This window comes from Thermobia domestica, chromosome 9 (assembly GCF_964235325.1).
Source record: "Thermobia domestica chromosome 9, izTheDome1.hap1.1, whole genome shotgun sequence".
Lineage (NCBI taxonomy): Eukaryota > Metazoa > Arthropoda > Insecta > Zygentoma > Lepismatidae > Thermobia > Thermobia domestica.
The window spans coordinates 174,224,065-174,242,380 of NC_137462.1; the positions used below are offsets into that span (position 1 = coordinate 174,224,065).

General features: G+C 34.1%; 1 protein-coding gene across 1 annotated transcript in view; it reads left to right on the forward strand.

The window, feature by feature from the left end:
- Positions 1-18,316, forward strand: part of LOC145694203 (uncharacterized) — an 84,436-nt gene that overhangs the window by 46,122 nt on the left and 19,998 nt on the right. The window contains exons 2-3 of the mRNA XM_081770317.1: positions 9,554-9,724; positions 13,814-14,115. Of these exons, the coding sequence (XP_081626443.1) occupies positions 9,559-9,724; positions 13,814-14,115 (468 nt within the window). The 5' untranslated portion in view covers positions 9,554-9,558. The remainder of the gene's footprint in view (positions 1-9,553; positions 9,725-13,813; positions 14,116-18,316) is intronic.

Consider the following 18,316-nt stretch of genomic DNA (forward strand, 5'->3'; position numbering starts at 1 on the left):
GATTTTGAAAATTCTTTCAGTAATCTATTTCTGTCGTCGAGTACTACAAGAATCAGTTAAAATCTCGCGGGCCCTTTTTTCTTCCCCAAGCCAATATTTTTTTGTATATTTTGAATGTATTCAAGTATGGAACAAAAGTATTATATAATTCCCTTAGTAGGCTTCTCAACTTAATATTTTTCAACTTAAATTTTATTTATTTTAATTATTTATTTTCTTGTGACTCAATATTTAATTGCAATCGTTCATTGGGGAGAAGGGTGGCCATTCTCAAATATATAAATATAGTATTCTTAAAATTTATGTGTTCTCGTACTATTAGTTTCTTCCACTAGACCTGGAAATTGCAAAATTAATACCTGGAAAACCTGCAAAATTCAGGGAAATTGAGTTCCATATTTATGTATGAACACTGCTATTTACATTTTTTTTTTTTCGAATAGGGAGAACTGTACGAAAGGGTGGTTTGAGAATAGTATAACAGTAGGTTTCTGGGAGTGTTGTTCGAAATGAAATCTTTAAGTTTTACGTCCCACTATTATGCTGGCTAGGCTCAAGATGACGGGGTGTTGTTCGGTGGGGGTCAATGTTGCCAATTTTGGGTAAAGTCGCTAAATAAGGGGAATTCGACCTCAACGATAGCGCAGGGTGACCATAAAATTTTCAGTTAAAAACGGGACAGGTTCTTGCAACACTACCTTTGTTCTTATCAGTGCCTTGATATCAGAGTTCCCCCTCTCTCTCTTCGTTACAGAGCGGGTACTTATGAAAAAGGAAAGACACGTTGAAGTTTGTTTAACACACAACCAACTGCTAAAACCTCTGCTGCCTTTCGAGCAGTACTGCGAACTATAGAGTATGTTTAATATAGGGATTTTCAGTTCAATTTTTGCCGCTTTGTTATTATTAATACTTTTAAAAGGAGTAAAGGTACTGGGTTTGTTATTTACTTCTTTCATTTACATAAAACGGGACGAATACTACTTTTTTCCATCTACTGACGGGACGGCCGCGACACGCCCCTAAAACGGGACTGTCCCGGTCAAAACGGGACGTATGGTCGCCCTACGATAACGACAAAAAAAAATTCCGATTGGAGACTTTTTTTTTTTTCCCAAGTCTTTCATTCCCATCCGGGGATGGGCGAGCGACTTTTTGCTGCAAACAAAATGTTCATCTGTAGAGAAGCATTATTAGTTCAAAACAGTTTTTACGTTCTTTTTTTCTGTTTGTTTGTTTTAATCAGCGCAAGTGATGAAGAGTTTGGAAATACAGCGTACTCACTACTCCACAATCCTGCATTGTTATGTTACCCTTGCCCTCTAACGAAGAATAACTACAAACTTGATGTCCTTTAGTTCGCAGAGTTTCCGTTGAGAGACACACGTAATACATCATTACCGATAGCAACAAGATTAGCTATAGATGCGTGAAAAAAGGCGAAGAAGGTGTTTGTTATATTTGTCCTCTGGGGTCTTTTAATTATTCTGCACTTTTTCTTTTACAAAAAATTGCTTAACGTAAGTACTGTAGTTTTAATTATTTCGGAACTATTTTGACCACAACATGAACAAAAGTACCCGAAACAACCTGAAATGATCCCTGAATTAAAGGATTGGTTGCGCCCTGTTTACAAAGATGTGAATAGAACCAGCGGCGCAAATCTGTCTTCAACATTGGGGGGGGAGGGGGGGGTAAGACCGTTACCATACTTTTTTTGGCGATGTCCAAAATACTTATGAAGTTGAAAAACAATGTTGTGGAGGATCAGAGTTGTCTTTAGCGTTAGGAGGCTGCAGATTTGAGGCTTATTCTGGGGGACATCTCACGTTCCTTTGTAGCAATCGGACAAAAATCATCAAATTTCTCCCAAAAAACACATTTCAAATCGGATTATTTGGGAGAAGTCCCCCTCAGTTCCAAGATTGGAGGGGACATGTATCCGTCATCCCCCCCCCCTGGATTTGCGCCAGTGAGTAGAACATATTGTTTAGTTTACATCTACAACTTTTACAATGCTTATAGACAATGAATTTCTCGATTATTTCTTATAGCGACTTTTCACCCAAAATTGGAGTCGTCACCTCTCGTTTCGCAAACTTATTGCCAACATTTTAGAAACTGGTTGCGGGGAGAGCTACAATGGATGATTCAAGTTATTTCGTCGCTTCCGCTGTGAACCTAAGTACAAGATTCCAAAAGTCACATTTTTTTGGTTCCAAACAATATGTCTGCTGGGTGAAAGCATAGACTGGAATGTGTTGCCTTTCCTACCTTATCTTTAATCCCATAGTAGCTCCTTTCCCAAAGTTAAAAAAATGCAATTCTTCCTTTCTTAATAGTACTTATGACCCAAAGTATTACGTAAGCATTGTATGTTACTTATGTAGCTCACAGAGCCGCACCTATGGGCGAGCAAGCAAACCACGTGTCCCGGGCGCGTGGTTGGAGGGGCGCCTAAAAGAGAGGTTATATATTAGTACTTTTCCTGGCGGTATTTAATACTTTTCATCAGAGTGCGAAATCATGAAATCAAAGTGAGAGGAAAAAATGAAATGAAATCTTTGAGTTTTACGTCCCACGGTTATGCCGGTTAGGCTAAAGGAGACGGTGATTATGAGAAATGAATGAAATGGTGGAATGAAGTAAGTGGGAGGAAATGGGAGAACCCCGAGAAAATCCACGCACACGGTGTTTGTCCACCACAAGGTTCACTTGGCGGGGCTAGGATCGAATCCGTGATCCCAAGCACCAGAGGTGAACGCTCTACCACTGAGCCACCGCGGCCCTAAAAGTGAGAGGAGACTGGAGGAGTGAAGAGAGAGAGAGAGAGACAGAGAGAGAGAGAGAGAGAGAGAGAAGAAAACGCTCGCACTTTTACACTTCAAAGTAAATTAAGTCATTTATTTTTTCTGTCCCCCTCCTCCCCCTCCTCCCCCTCCCCTAAGTTCTGTCAAAGTAAATAGCTAAAAACACTCCCAGGCCAGAACCGCATCTACGTTGGAAATTTGATCGAGATCGGTCGGTCGGTGCAAGAGATTAAGAAAAAATGAAATGAAACCTTTGAGTTTTACGTCCCACAGTTATGCCGGTTAGGCTAAGGGAGACGCTGATGATGAGCAATGAATTAAATGGTGGAATGAAGTAAGTGGGAGGAAATGGGAGAACCCCGAGAAAACCCACGCACACGGTGTTTGTCCACCACAATGTTCACTCAGCGGGGCTAGGATCGAATCCGGGACCCCAAGCACCAGAGGTGAACGCTCTACCGCTGAGCCACCGCGGCCCCCGGCCGGGAATCGAACCCGGGTGTCCCACGCCAAAGGCGTGTTCATTAACCACTTAGCCACGAGGGAGCTCATCTGTGAGGCAGTGTAAACCCCCCAAAAAAGAAAGAAAATAAACGCACACTGGATGTTTGCGCAATTGAGGATCAAAACATTCTCAATGGAGTATGAGAAATAGTAAACGTCAATCAATGTGTGCTTTTGCTTATTCATTACTTCGTTAATACTTAATTCCTTCTAGAAATAGTGAAACAATACTATGAAGAAACACTAATTAAACTAATAACAATTACGTTGTATTTCTTACCATACCGTTTTTACCACCCATAGAATTTCAATCTAGCACTATACTGCATTAGTCACGCCGTAACGAAAGCTGAAATTCAAAGACCTGGCACTCGTTAACTGTTGAAGCTGTGTTGTAGCTACCTGTATATCACGCGGCCTGCGTTGGTACTCCTCAACATAAATACGTCACAGCCCAAAGCCAGGAAACATCACAAACAGAAGACAGGGGCACAAGCAGTGCCTGACACTTCACGAACTCAAACCCACCAAGACTCAACTCAACATGACCTTCAATTACGTTCTAGAAACCAAACCAGTGCTAAGGCACAAACTCACCAACTTCCTGTATGAAAACACAAGAAAAAAATCTAACGTTTTGGTTCCAAAGTGATGACATAACAATAATACTAAAAAGGTTTTAATTTTCAGTAACCCAAACATTAATTAACTAGGGAACATAACAAAGCAAAAATAAATAAATAAAAATAAATTAAATTAAAAAATAAAAACCTGACAAGTAAGCTCTCCCTGACTACTTTTTTTTAAAATTTCAGTGAGGCTGTAAAATATATCAATATCTTCGTTATATATATATATATATATATATATATATATATATATATATATATATATATATCATTGTAAACAAGTTCTTTAAACAAAAGAAAGCTCTGAGAGCGCTTACCTCTGACGCGGTAGGTCCCTGGTTCGATTCCTGCTCCCGACAAATAGGCTTTTGGTGAACACTGTAGTTGTGGTTATTCTTAAGACTTTCCAGTTTCCTTACATTTTCTTGATTCCACCATTATCATGTATCTCATCGTCACCTTCTCTCTTACATTGATGTACAATCATGGGGCGTTAAACTAAAAGAAAAAAAAATCTTGCAAATATCCTAGTAAAAATGAGTTTTCTAAACTACACTAGTGGCCCCGCGTAGCGTATTCGCTAACGCTCTCGCCTTCGGTGCGAACGGTCCCGGGTTCGATCCCGGTGGGGGAACTCGGTCGAAAAAGTATCAAAAGATTTTAAGTCCAGCCATCCTGAATGAGGTTTCCTTGGCTTTTCCTCATTCACAACAGGCAAATGCCGGAGTGGTACCTAACATATAGGTCCCAGGCCGTTTTCTTCCTTCCCAAATCCAAAAATGAAAATGAAATCTTTGAGTTTTACGTCCCACGGTTATGCCGGTTAGGCTAAAGGAAACGGTGATGATGGGTAATGTATGAAATGGTGGAATGAAGAAAGTGGGAGGAAACGGGAGAACCCCGAGAAAACCCACGCACACGGTGTTTGTCCACCACAAAGTTCACTTGGCGGGAGCTGGGATCGAACCCGGGACCCCAAGCACCAGAGGTGAACGCTCTACCACTGAGCCACCGCGGCCCCATTTTTCCCCAATCCATTCTTCCCTTCCTTTCCCCGGATAGTGTGATCACCGAGGGAAGTCATCCCTCATATGCGACGGGCTAACAAGGCCATTGATGCCGAAAGCCCAGAAATCTAAATCCTAAATCTTCACTACACAAGGGAATTTTCGCGCTGAAAACGGTTTATTAGCAATTATGTTAAGCAGCCCTGTAGTAAAACTGCTCCAAGTAATAAATCGTCACATATAAAACGGAATGAATAAACACATAACATTCATTTTGCTACCTTGAAATGTAAAATGTTTCAAAACATTAATATTCAAAGATTTCTCAAAATTCAGATTCACCCATTCCATTGTCCTCAATCATTAACGAGTTTTACAATAGTAAGAATTGTATTCATAAACTACATTACTTACTTAGTACTATATTAAAGCAAGTTACACTAAAAGAATATATAATTAATGGAATATTTAACTAAAGTAATAGTTAACTAGTGTACTTACCCAAGCACTTGTTTCTTTCCTCTCTTCTTTTCCGTTTGTAAACAACCTCGTTTCGCAAGCAAAAGACGGTAGTTCAATGACGTCAGCCATTTCGAAAGAAAGAGTGTCTATAGGCGGTCTGGATCTCACACACAGATGGACGTATATAACATATAGCTGAAGTATTTAACATACGTATTCGTATGTAAAATACGGAAGATTGTGAGATGTCAGACATCCTGCAGCGGCATGATGTAATATCTAAGCGAGTAAAAGGCAGTACCTATGTAGTATATGGATAAAGTACGCTCCGTACAGATTTCCTTAGTAAACGTAACGAATCCTTGTATTTGTACAATATACCGCTGTCCGGATAATGGATTTTTCTCAGTGTATGCATTGTCATTTAATAATTAACTGTCTTCAAAGAAAAGGAGGAAGGTCTCTATTCCACTCGTTTATATATATGTTGCGCCTATATTCACGCATAACTTCGAGGTACGTACACCAATTTTAATTGTTGTTTTTTATTCTGAAAGAGCATATTCGTTCCATATAAATTTCATTGTAATGCGATAATAGACCATCATGAAACACTTTAACAGCAGTGTGAAAACTGTAATAAACCGACTTTAATATGCGTATGTTCATATATAAGCTCGACACATATGCGTCAATTTTGATTTTTTTTCTTCTTTTTAAATTTACTTTTAAAGGAGCACTCTTTCCATGCACTCTCATATAAACTTTATAAGGATCTGACAATAGATTTCTGATCTAGATCATGAAACTTCTCAACAACTGACACTGTTCATACATAATTGTGTATGATCACGCATAACTACGACATAGGTGCAGTATTTTTTTCTTTTTTGTTTGAAAGGGTATGCTTTCCTGGTGGTTTTATATAAATTTTATTACAATATGATTATAATCTACGGAGCCAGATTATAAAACTCTTCAGCGGATGACAGTGTTAATATCGTAATTATCCGATTTCATTGTGTGCATATTTACACCGATGTATATATATATATATATATATATATATATATATATATATATATATATATATATATATATATAGTTCATATTGTATGTGTATGTTTATTAGTCACACATGTTTCGTAGACCGACCCATTTTATAGGTGTTCTACCTTCAGTTTAGGTAATTAAGTTCTTGGAGTACCGAAAATGGACAAGAGCTCCTCCGTGGCTAAGCGGTTAGCGTACGCGCCTTTGGCGTGGGAGGCCCGGGTTCGATTCCCGGCAGGAGCTCATGTGGTTCGGATTCCACGTTAATCAGTAGGTCCACGTCTCATATAGCCTCGCTGCTGAACGGGACGTTAAACCAGAAATCAACTCAACTCAACGAAAATGGACAAAATTAAATTAACTTAAAGGAAAATAATTGACTTCAAAAGCGTACTGAAAAGCAGAAAACAATGAAAGCCCTATATATCAAATAATAATAATAATAATATTAATAATAATAATAATAATAATAATAATAATAATAATAATAATAATAATAATAATAATAATAATAATAATAATAATAATAATAATAATGCATGGTTCTGAATCGTTCAGTGGCTGCGCAAGGGAGTCTCCCACAGGAAGTGAGGATCCCGGATGTTTCGTTAGGAAACATGGGTCTGATTCACGACAGTTGGAACGACGTCCAAGCAAGTAACAAAAGGTCGTTGACAGACCATCGATATTATGAACAGAATCAATATGGCAAAGCACGTTCGGTGTGTTGTGCGTAGTTGCATAACTACAGCAGTGACTGAATGTAGTGGATAAAATAAAATCATTACATCTGCAAGTTCATGATCCATAATCATGACTTGTATGCTAAAGGAGACATACATTAATAATACTTAATGATTTTGGAAGAATTGGTGCAATGAGAATTTGCGAGCAAGTTTCTTTGAAAGTTCTATACCAGATTCCATTACATTTGTTGTTACACATATTTGATATTGTCATTAAATACTGAATAGTTATGACAAATCAGTAGGTGACTAAACATTTCATGTACATACATATTGTAGAAAGTCCTTCCGAGTTACTGAATATTTGGTTGAAACATTTCAATAGGACTATGTAATTATTTTAAATAGGATCTGCGTCTCTGTTTTCAGCACCAAATATATGAACCGTGGATGTACAGTTTAAGGTGGAGTCCGAACCACCATAATGCATTCAAATTTCAAGGCTTTCCCATCGGCACTCAAACCCTCAACCTCGCACGGAAGCGCACGGAAATCATTAGACCACCGGAGAGAGTATCACTAGTCACTAGACCATCTCTGGCACTTTACAGTGTATTTGCTTTTACATATATGCTTTACGTATATGCTTTTACACATTTCAGCAAAATAAAAAAAAACCTGTCAGTTGTCATTGAGAAAACCGTTGATAGTATGTGACATAATAGCTTGATTTATAGTCTCCATTACTTTCAATATCAGCGGCATGTATTTTCCTTATTTACCACTTCTTCAATTATAGTGTTCATATACGTATCTCCTTTAGTGAGAACCTATTCTTTCCGATTTTCCAATTCCAAGGAGTTTCCCAAAGTTCACCTCTATCTCCGCTACTGTACATAATATATTAAGTGACATTATAACGATGTCTTCGACATCTCGACTTTTACTCTCTACTAATGTGCTAGTCAATACAAGCAACAAAGAGTGCAAGTTTTCTTTGGCTGATGTAACCCAGAGAAGCAAAAATAGTCAATAGCCTTACTCATCCAATCACCGAAATTACAAAGTCGGAAATGAAGTAATCTATTACTACATAACATTGAAATCTATGAAGTTCATATACGTTCAAACTGTAGTGTAAAATATTTAGCAGTAATATTTGACTTTAAGCTTATTTGAAAACCATACGGTACTTTAAAGTACAAAGGGAAAAAAGTTGCTTTGAGCACCAGAAGGTGGATGTCACTGTTTCGCTGAAACAACGTACGCCACCAACATCATGATTGCCTCGAATCTGTCATATCAACAATAGTTGTAGTGAGCAAACCACTTGAGCAGATAATTATTCATGTGATATATAATTAGTTTCGTTTAGTAATTATACCTAGTAAATACATGTGTGTTGTGTTTCAATCAAATCTGAGACACATCTCGTATATGAACAATTTTTCCATGATATAACTGTCACTGCCTAACTTAAAGCCAAATCTTAAAAACCTACTTCACCGTTTCATTCATTTTATTTTCTTTTATTATTTATTTATTTCTGTATTACACAGAAAATATCTGAACATGTTATACTTCCGCAGGAATTTTGTTATGTTTACCATCATCAGCATGTTTAGTGTTATTATTCTTTACGGGTATTGTTTTGTTGCTTATAAAGTTATTAGAGGTTTTCCTTTATTTGAGTATCCGTTTTAATTTAACATTTCCAAACTTCGGCGGCGTTGTGACGAAAATCAATCTTTCTTTCTTTCCTTTTCCATTAAAGACCATGTGTTCCCATGAAATTATCCAAATAATTCTTATTTCCACTAACATTCTTTTTTCGATGCACCTACTCCCATAGTAGTTATGGTTGACACCGGGCTGGGCAAGGGATAATGTTGATTCTGAGTAAGGTCGGTAGCCGGTACACACTCCTTATGGTCATTTATATTAATTGGTATTTTAAATTTTATTTGATACTATCAAACAAAAAGGAAATTTATTTATAACTTTCATTCCTGATATTTTATTTTTTGTCAGAGTTAACTATGTATTTTAAGGTTTAAAACTAATTATTCTTAATCTATTGTGAGGATTTTAAAGAAGTATAATGATTACATCAAGGTCAGTAAAAGTGGAATAAAATTTTGAATATTTGGTTATAGCTTCTAATTTTTTCGTGTGTACTCATTATCTTCACTACTGTGTTTACAAAATATCAAACTTTGTGAACTTATAGGTTCAAACTAAGAACGCAATTTGTGAAGGTGTGCCGGTAATTTTATTTTTCAGATTTGAGAAAGTTAATTGTGACCTACTTACAACTGACTATTATGTAAGGTATATGTTAGTGTAAAGAGTGTAATAAACAATTCGAATCCTAATAAAATATATATATCTTGTTATTGCAGAAGTAATGAGGCTGGAAGAGAGACTCCTTTTCCTAATGGAATTAGTGGCGTTAGCGTTCGCTTCTGAGCATCTGGTTGAACCGCGACCCAATGACAGACAGGCAGAGCAGACTTGGTTTTATCCACAGCAAAGGCCTAACAAGAGGCAGATGCCCAATTTGGATCCATTTGGTAAGAAAAAAAAAAGATACTTTTATCTTTAAATAAATGTATCTAATCTACTTTCTCATTATTTTAAATCCTATTAAACTAACAGCCGGAAGACCATTTCACAGGGAAACATTAACAACCAGGGAAAGGAAATTTGGAAGAAAGTCGACAAGGGCTAGGCCCAATAGCTACAATATACCATTCCAACATTTGCATGTTGCAACTAAGGACGATGCCCGGTCCTATGATTTTATTTTACACTGATTTGTAGCTAAGCCATTCACAACAATGAAGATAGTCACATTTGACTGCTTAGTACTACATTCTCTATTTGTTATTTTACTTGATAGATTTCATAAATACAGAACAGCATTTTTTAATAATCTATTTTAGAAGCAATGCATACAACTTTGAGAACTTTAATTGGAAACTTATTAGAACTAGCATAAATGTCCGCTCTTCTCACGGAAATTAAAACCAGATAGAAATTGCCTCCATTTTCCTCTTCAAAAACGGATTTTTCGAAAGTGTTTAAACATGTAGTTTCTCTTATTTTTAATTAAGAATTTATATAATAAATTACTTATTTCCAACTCTTAAGCAAATCCTTGCATTGTGCATCTTCTGGATAAACAATCGGAAAAATTTTAATATTGTAGAAATTATTCTCTTTCTTCTTTAAGAGTAAAATTTTTAAAAAACGCTGAAGTGGTGTTCAGTTATTTTTAATAAGGAGTTTAAATGCCGAGTTTCGTTTCCTAACTTCAGGGATTAGTGAGATACTCTATGTTTTAAAAAAGCTCCCCTATACTTCACTTGCGATATGTTTAAAAAATATATCCTTACTTATCTTTTGCTTTCTCGACAAAAGGAGTATTGTGTTCGAATGTCATAGCTATAGCAATGCCTGGGTGTTGATGAGTCAGTCACTCTTACTCTATTATACAATAATACAGGTATAGATTAACGTTGAAGAGTTAATGGTAAATTTAGATTATTATATCTCATTTATATTCCTCTTGCTAGTAGCATAATGAAGGGCTTGATACGTTATGTTTTAGTATCTGTTTTATCCTATAAGTAGCGTTGACCGTAAACGATACATTTGTAACGCCATAACAATTCGTTTTTATCGGTTTTCTCGCAAACTACACGTGAGAATTTACTCTCAAGCACATGTCATTGCATTCAGCTCAACGAGTTCTATTAATTTAAATACTGCCATCTTTGGAAAAATATTTCCGTTATACTGAGACTTATTCTATTGTAGAAAATTTCTTCTGAGTCATATATTGGTTCACATTTCTTAAGGTTTCTAATTTTCTTATTTTACACTAACAGACATCCTTGAAAACCGAAGAGACGGAAATCAAAATACCTTCTATCTATACTACACCTACTTCTTGTGCTATGTTTTTATGATTAGGAAGTGTAAAATAGAAATACAGTTCAACTATATGTACGGCATTATTAAGAAAATCTGGTAGCTTAACTAACTTCAAAAAACCCTTTTCCTTGTCTATTAACTAATTATATTAACAAGCCGGAAAGTTCATCACCTCAAATACAAACGCTCATCTTTGAATTTGATTTGAGATCAGTGTCCCTTTCAGCAGAGAGACTGTATGAAACTTGGACCTACTGCTTAACGTGGGATCCGAACCATATGAGGTCGTACCGGGAATCGAACCCAGTCTTCCACGCTAAAGGAGCGGTGCTAACCATTTAGCCATGAGGGAGCTCTCCCCTTTCAATTGAGGGGGTTAGCGCAACAGTGGTCTAACCCACATTTTTAGAAATGGAGAAAAATCAAGTTAAACTTAAACACATGTGATTTTTTGTACAATATAACAAAAGCAAGCACAAGTGGTTGGATGTGTCATACATTGTACAGTACATACATATATTGTACAAAAACCACATGTGTTTAAGTTTCACTTGATTTTTCTCGATTTTTAAAAATGTGGGTTAGACCACTGTTGCACTAACCCCCTTAATTGCATCTTGCACGAAATCAATTCCTGTATCAATGTTAGCTACATCTTTATATCCTGCTATCTACTTCGTGGTCTATTCAAAGTTTATTTTCTAAAGGCTTCCAGATTAGAATTTATGCACCCTAATATTTCCGTTGCGAGCGAAGTATTCTCCCTATCTCAGACGTCTCAATGTTATTAGCAACAGTCGCATTTAGACATGTCTCCGAGCAAATCTTTATATGATGGAATATGTATCTGTTACTTGTCGGTTTTGAGGAATAATGTTATTTATAGATTTTAACAGTATTATCGCTAATAACTAATTATTCAATGGTTAATATTTTTCTGCAATTCAAAATTGAAATGCATGTTGTTTTTAAGTAATAAGAAATACAAGTAACTATACTAATTTAAAAGGGTAGACAGCGTCTTAATATCTCATATAGCGCTATGATACTGTCATTAATAAAACACTTGGTTACCGTGACATGTCGTATTGTATAACTATTTCGTTTGTTTCTCTATTTTCCTATCCATAGGTAGAATAAAACAATACAAAAGAGTAAATTTTCTTTAGATGGTTGAAATAGTCACTTCAAGAATAACAATTTAAATGTTTATGTTTCAATAATGAAGATTGTATGATATAAAAGTGTAGTGTTGTAGGATATTGCCATGTTCGAAGATAGGGAAAATTCGTTGGATGACACTAAATTTTAGGATAATTATACTCTGGTTATTAGAGCAACTCAAAAGTATAAAAAGCATAACATCAATTTACACATATGGTTGGTACCTTGAACATGGTTGTGGTTGTCTAAGGGTCCGGAAGAAACTAATTTTAAAAGCATAATTTTAGAAAATAAAGCATAAAGTATAATTTAAAATATATAGCACAATTCTTGGAAAATTCTGTTTAACTGCAAGTTTAACATACTGTATTATTTTTTTAAAGCAATATTTACATTGCAAAATCATTGAAAACATAACAATGCAACAATGAAAAGCTTATTTTTATTTCTGTAAACGTTTCGGTGTAATCCTTTGATGTGCAGAAAAGAAAAAAGGGAAAAGAAGAAGAAATCTTTCCGCCAACAATGAATAGTACACAAGAACTCCACACTACCTTGCTATGTGTACCTTTCGAACTTGAGCACTTTCTGTACTTTTTGGTGGCATCTTTTACTTTCTCTTTCTGTATATATGCACCTGTAAGGCGCACACAAGTGATAAAAAAAAAACTGACTCGAGTAAAGTACATCTCTTTATAGTGCATTAAGTAGAAAGTTCATTAAATATGAAAGAAACTGGTCGCATAAAATATTAATAAATAGATCAAGATATTTAAAATATTTAATGTATAGTAAATATTATACGTTATACATGATTAATGTAAAACAATGATTGAAATTAACAATAAAGCATAATAAAGCATTATTTGAAAAAAATAAAGCATAATTAAACAAAACGTAAAGCATAATGTGGGTTGCCCTACTGATTATGTTTGGAGATTGTTTATCTGTCTATAAAAATATGTATGGTGGACAAAGATAGTTTCTAAAGGATGTAGGATTGGTGTACGTTCTAGCATTAATGTCTGATTATTCTCCAATTCTACATTCATTAGAAATTTTCAGTGTTCACCATACTTATTCCTCTAGACACATCACAGCTAAACCACCTTCAATCACAAAGGCGAGCATGGTGGTATAGTAGTAGAGTGATAATCCCTAATATATATATATATATATATATATATATATATATAAATCGTAATCACTACTGTCTTCTTGAAGTTGTAAATTTTTTGAATAACCTACCCGCAAATATAACAACACACTACAGTAATACATTCTTATACCTAACACTTACAATGTATTTAAACGTCTAGCCTACAGTCATCATGAAGAAGCGTAGATTATATGAGTCCAAGCTTTCTTCACATAACTGTACTTGTCAATAAATTCTTTTACTTTGAGATTTTAAATTTCGACAACTTTAGTACCTGAGTTATTTAGTTCAGTTATTGTTCAATTTTTAGGAAGATTTTTTTCTTTTGGATTAAGTGCGGTATAATATTTTAAATTCGAATAGAAAAATCTACTTCTTTCTACATATCTCCTCCTTCTAGGTTTGTTCCAGCAAGCTTCGCAATCACTGAACTCCCACGTGGAGCAAATGCGTCAGCAAGTAAGCGAAGGTATCCAGCGATTCACCGACGGCTTACAAGAAGCTCGAAAACTGTTAAGTGGAGACATTGCTGAAGGTGTTGCTCAGCTAGTCAGCAACAGTCTCGGTGCTGACTCTAAAGGTGATAACGAAGTACAACCAAGGCAATCAAGCTTCTTTCGGGGATTCTTTCGACTTCTTGGGTTGGATTCCAGCAAAATAGGAGTCATTGCCCTCAACGCTCTTATATTCATAGCAGAGTTGGTACGTAAATGATATGATAATTTGTTTTCACTCATATAGTTAAATTCTAAACTCTTGTCACACTTGCATAATGGAGAACAAGATATTTAAAAAACAGAAATATTCTATTGTATATGATGCACCACTCAGTAATTAAAAAAAGTTTAATTTTATGTATTTTGTTTCCGTTTATGTAATACCATGCTTAGTTCGCAGTGTCGCAAAAAGATGTAGACAGCTGATTCATATTCAAATTAATTATCTGAAAAGGAAGAGGAAAAATATTATTATATTATAATATACAAAAAAAGAAAATATACGTTTATAATACCTTGTGTTGATAAGATAAATAGCAATGTGGATAGACATTATCATTATGATCATTGTTTAAAATAGTCAAGAAAAAATATATGTAAGTAAATTAATAAGAAGTGAAATTGCAGAGAACTCATTTACATCTGTATTGTGTGATTCGGTGTTTTTATTGCAATGATTCTTAACACGATATGAATTATTAAACACATAATTCGGAATTTATTTGAGTCCTCAACTTTTTACTCCTACTGCACTTCATCATGAGAAAATAGGTCATCAAAATTTCTTATGTTTATTCTGATAATCAGGGCCAGGTTTTTAAAGGATAGTTTTTATGGGAAAAGAAAGGAAAAAAGATGCTAAAATAAGGGAAAAAATGTGCTTTTTTTCCTGAATTATCTTGACAACTGCCCTTTTATCTAACTGAAAATAATATAAACTGTGTACTTATTTTGAAATAAAATGTCTTTGTAGATGATAAAGCTTATTTTCCACATTAAAAAAAAGAAAAAACAGGTCCATATGAAAATGATAAATCATCTTTGACTAAAGAAGTTAGTTTCCCTTTGAAATCGCACCTGCATCGTTTGGATTCAGAGAAAATACGAACTGCTTGATTTCGTCAAAACTATGCCACAAGAAGCAGTTCCTTTAATCCATGATGATTGGGAAATTTTTAATAAAATTTTAAAACGTAGTACTAAACGAAGAGATAAAGGGTTAGTAGCAGATTAAGGGGATAGACGGCGTGAAAAGAGAGAAAAAAGATGAAACATTATCTTTATTTGTAAATGAGAACAATATTTGACACCACGGGTACTGTCGGAGTGCTCGTTTCTGCTTAAGAAAAAGACACCTAAAAATCTTAACCGTAGCAACAACTTTTGAAGGTTCGTGTTAAGGTTGGCTAACCTGAAATTTCAGCTATACAGTATTATCGGGGTGCCGTGGCTGTCTTCTGTAATTAAAATCAAACTAAAACGACTCCTTTGTTTGCAGTATCTTTATTTCAAAATCATATCTTATGTTATAGTCACAATGAATGTTGTACTCAACGTCTTATGAAATATTTATAGCAAAACATCTATAAATGACCTACCCTCTAACCAATCAATTGTTATGTCGTCTTCTCATTAATTGTATACAACTACACTTTTTATGGAGCCATTCCATCCCTAGCTGCGCAGTATGTGTTCTTTACCAGAGATTTTAAAAGATAAAAAACATAGAACAAAGTACTGGATTGATTGAAAGTAACTTATTAAATGTTTTGCTTTTCAACTTGGTGTTTAAAGGGTTTGTGGATTAAAATAAACAATAACATTCTAAACTGCCCATTGAGTTAGAAAAACAACAAGACAAAATTTTTGTATCAATGTATCTTTATTATTCGAAACTATATACATTTATGAAATACATCTAACTTACCATAATTTATTATTATTATTATTATTATTATTATTATTATTATTATTATTATTATTATTATTATTATTATTATTATTATTATTATTATTATTATTATTATATGAATTGAACTAAAAGGAAGAAAAGTCAAGTAAATAAAACTATCTTTCTTAATAGCTTAAACCAAAATATGAGTACCTTACACTTATTCTATCAAAATGTAAATGGTATTAATACAAAAGAACGGTCTTTCACGGACGAAGTAAATTGTGAAGAGTACAATATCTATTGTATCACAGAAACATGGGTAAAGGAAAAAATGTATATTTCGTACAATTATCTAATAAATATAGCATTAGGAGGGATAGGAACCTGGCATTAGAAAATAAATCTAAGGGAGGTGGGTGTATGATTTTAATAAACAATAAGTATTCATACTCAATAATACAAGTCCCTGACGATAAGTTAGATGTAATAGTACTAAAAATTTTAATCCCTGACACTAAACCACTTTTACCTTTTTGCACTATTTTACACCTACTCTACCATTAAAGAATTTTACAAACTACTGTGACTGGTTGAGTTCTTACTTGTTGACAACAAACGGCAATTTTATAATATTAGGTGATTTTAACGTTGGAGGAATCGACTGAGAAACTGGGACTGTAACCGCTAATAATTTTTATGTTAAGAAAAAAGCAGAAAAGGTAATAGAATTAAGCAACCTTTTTCAATTGAATCAGCTAAACAAGTCATATGACGTCACGAATAAGGATAAAGTACTAGACCTGTTTCTTACGAATATAGAAAATAGTGCAATAAATTTTAATGTTGAACCAATTACAAAAATTGATCGTTTTCACCCACCATTTGTATACTCTTGGAATGTTATAAGAAATAATAACTTAAAGAAGAATACAAAACAGACCAGCAATTATGACTTCAAGAAAGCTGATTTGTTACAGGTTTGTTACGGAATAAACAATGTAAAAGAAATTAATGATCCTACCAACAATGTCGATAAAATGTCTGAAACCTTGTATGACAATATATATGAAGTTTTTGATTCTCACGTACCGAAAAAGCTGTTGTATAATAATAATACAACATATAGGGACCCGTGGATGACTAAAGAACTTAAATCATTGATAAATAAGAAAACAAAATATTTTGTAAAAGCCAGACAATCAAATAATAAAATTTGGTATCAGAGGTACTCCGATTTGAGAAAGGTGGTCAAAAAGAAATATCTAGATGCTAGAAAGGTTTATTCCTTATCATTGGAGAACAGTATTTGTAAAAACAGTCTTTACTTCTGGAGATCATTCAAAAATCACATAACAAATACCAAACCAGATGGAGTATAATAATACATCATTGTAAGAAATTACTGACATAGCAGAATGTTTTAAAGTTGTATTTTATAATTCTTTTCATTTTGACTCGAACCAAAATAAAAAATGTAAGGTTACGAAACTGACAGAATATAATGGTAATTATATGTCAATTTGTATTACATCCATTACACAAAAAGATGTAATTGAAACAATTAGTAAAATTAAGGGGAATACTGCACCTGAACCTGATAACATTTCATATTATGTCATTAAAGGCTGTAGTAATGAAGTAGCGTCAAAATTAGCAACCAAATATAACGCATCGTTAAAAACTGGAATATTTCCTTCAAAATGGAAACAACCATATGTAGTACCAATATACAAACATGGTGATCAAAGACACGTTAAAAATTATAGGCCTATAAGTTTAGTAATTGTTTTCTCTAAGATTTTTGAAATAATTATACACAAACATTTATATTTCAATGTAAAGAATATTTTAAGTGATACGCAACATGGTTTCTATCAAGGTAAATCAATTGCAACAAATCTTATCCATTTTACTGATTTTACATACTTTGCACTAAAAAGTAATTTACAGGTAGATGTTATATATATCGATATGTCAAAGGCCTTTGATTCTATTGATCACAAATTACTACTAAGTTATCAAACATTGGCCTAACATATATTAGTTGGTTTCATTGGTATTAGTTGGTCAACTAATATATTGTCATATATTAGTTGGTTTCAAAGTTACTTATCAAATAGAACTTTTAAAGTAAAGATAGGGAATGTAACATCTAGTCAAGGTCAAATAGGAAAGGGGATGCCCCAAGGATCTTCCCTGGGGCCACTTCTTTTTTCTCTATTTATCAATGATTTACCAGAAAAAGTCGAATACTCGAAAATACTTTTATACTCAGATGACATAAAGCTTTTTTAGAGTAGTTAATAACGAGTAAGATAATTATCTGCTGGAGAAAGATTTAGATACAGTAAAACATTGGTGTGAAAATAATTTATTAATGATCAACTCTGAGAAAACTAAACATATGACATTTAATAATAAAACTTAATATTTTGTTAGCAAATATAATATTAATGGAATAACAGCAGAAAAGTTGAACAAATTAAAGATCTCGGTATTTTTTTATGACAGA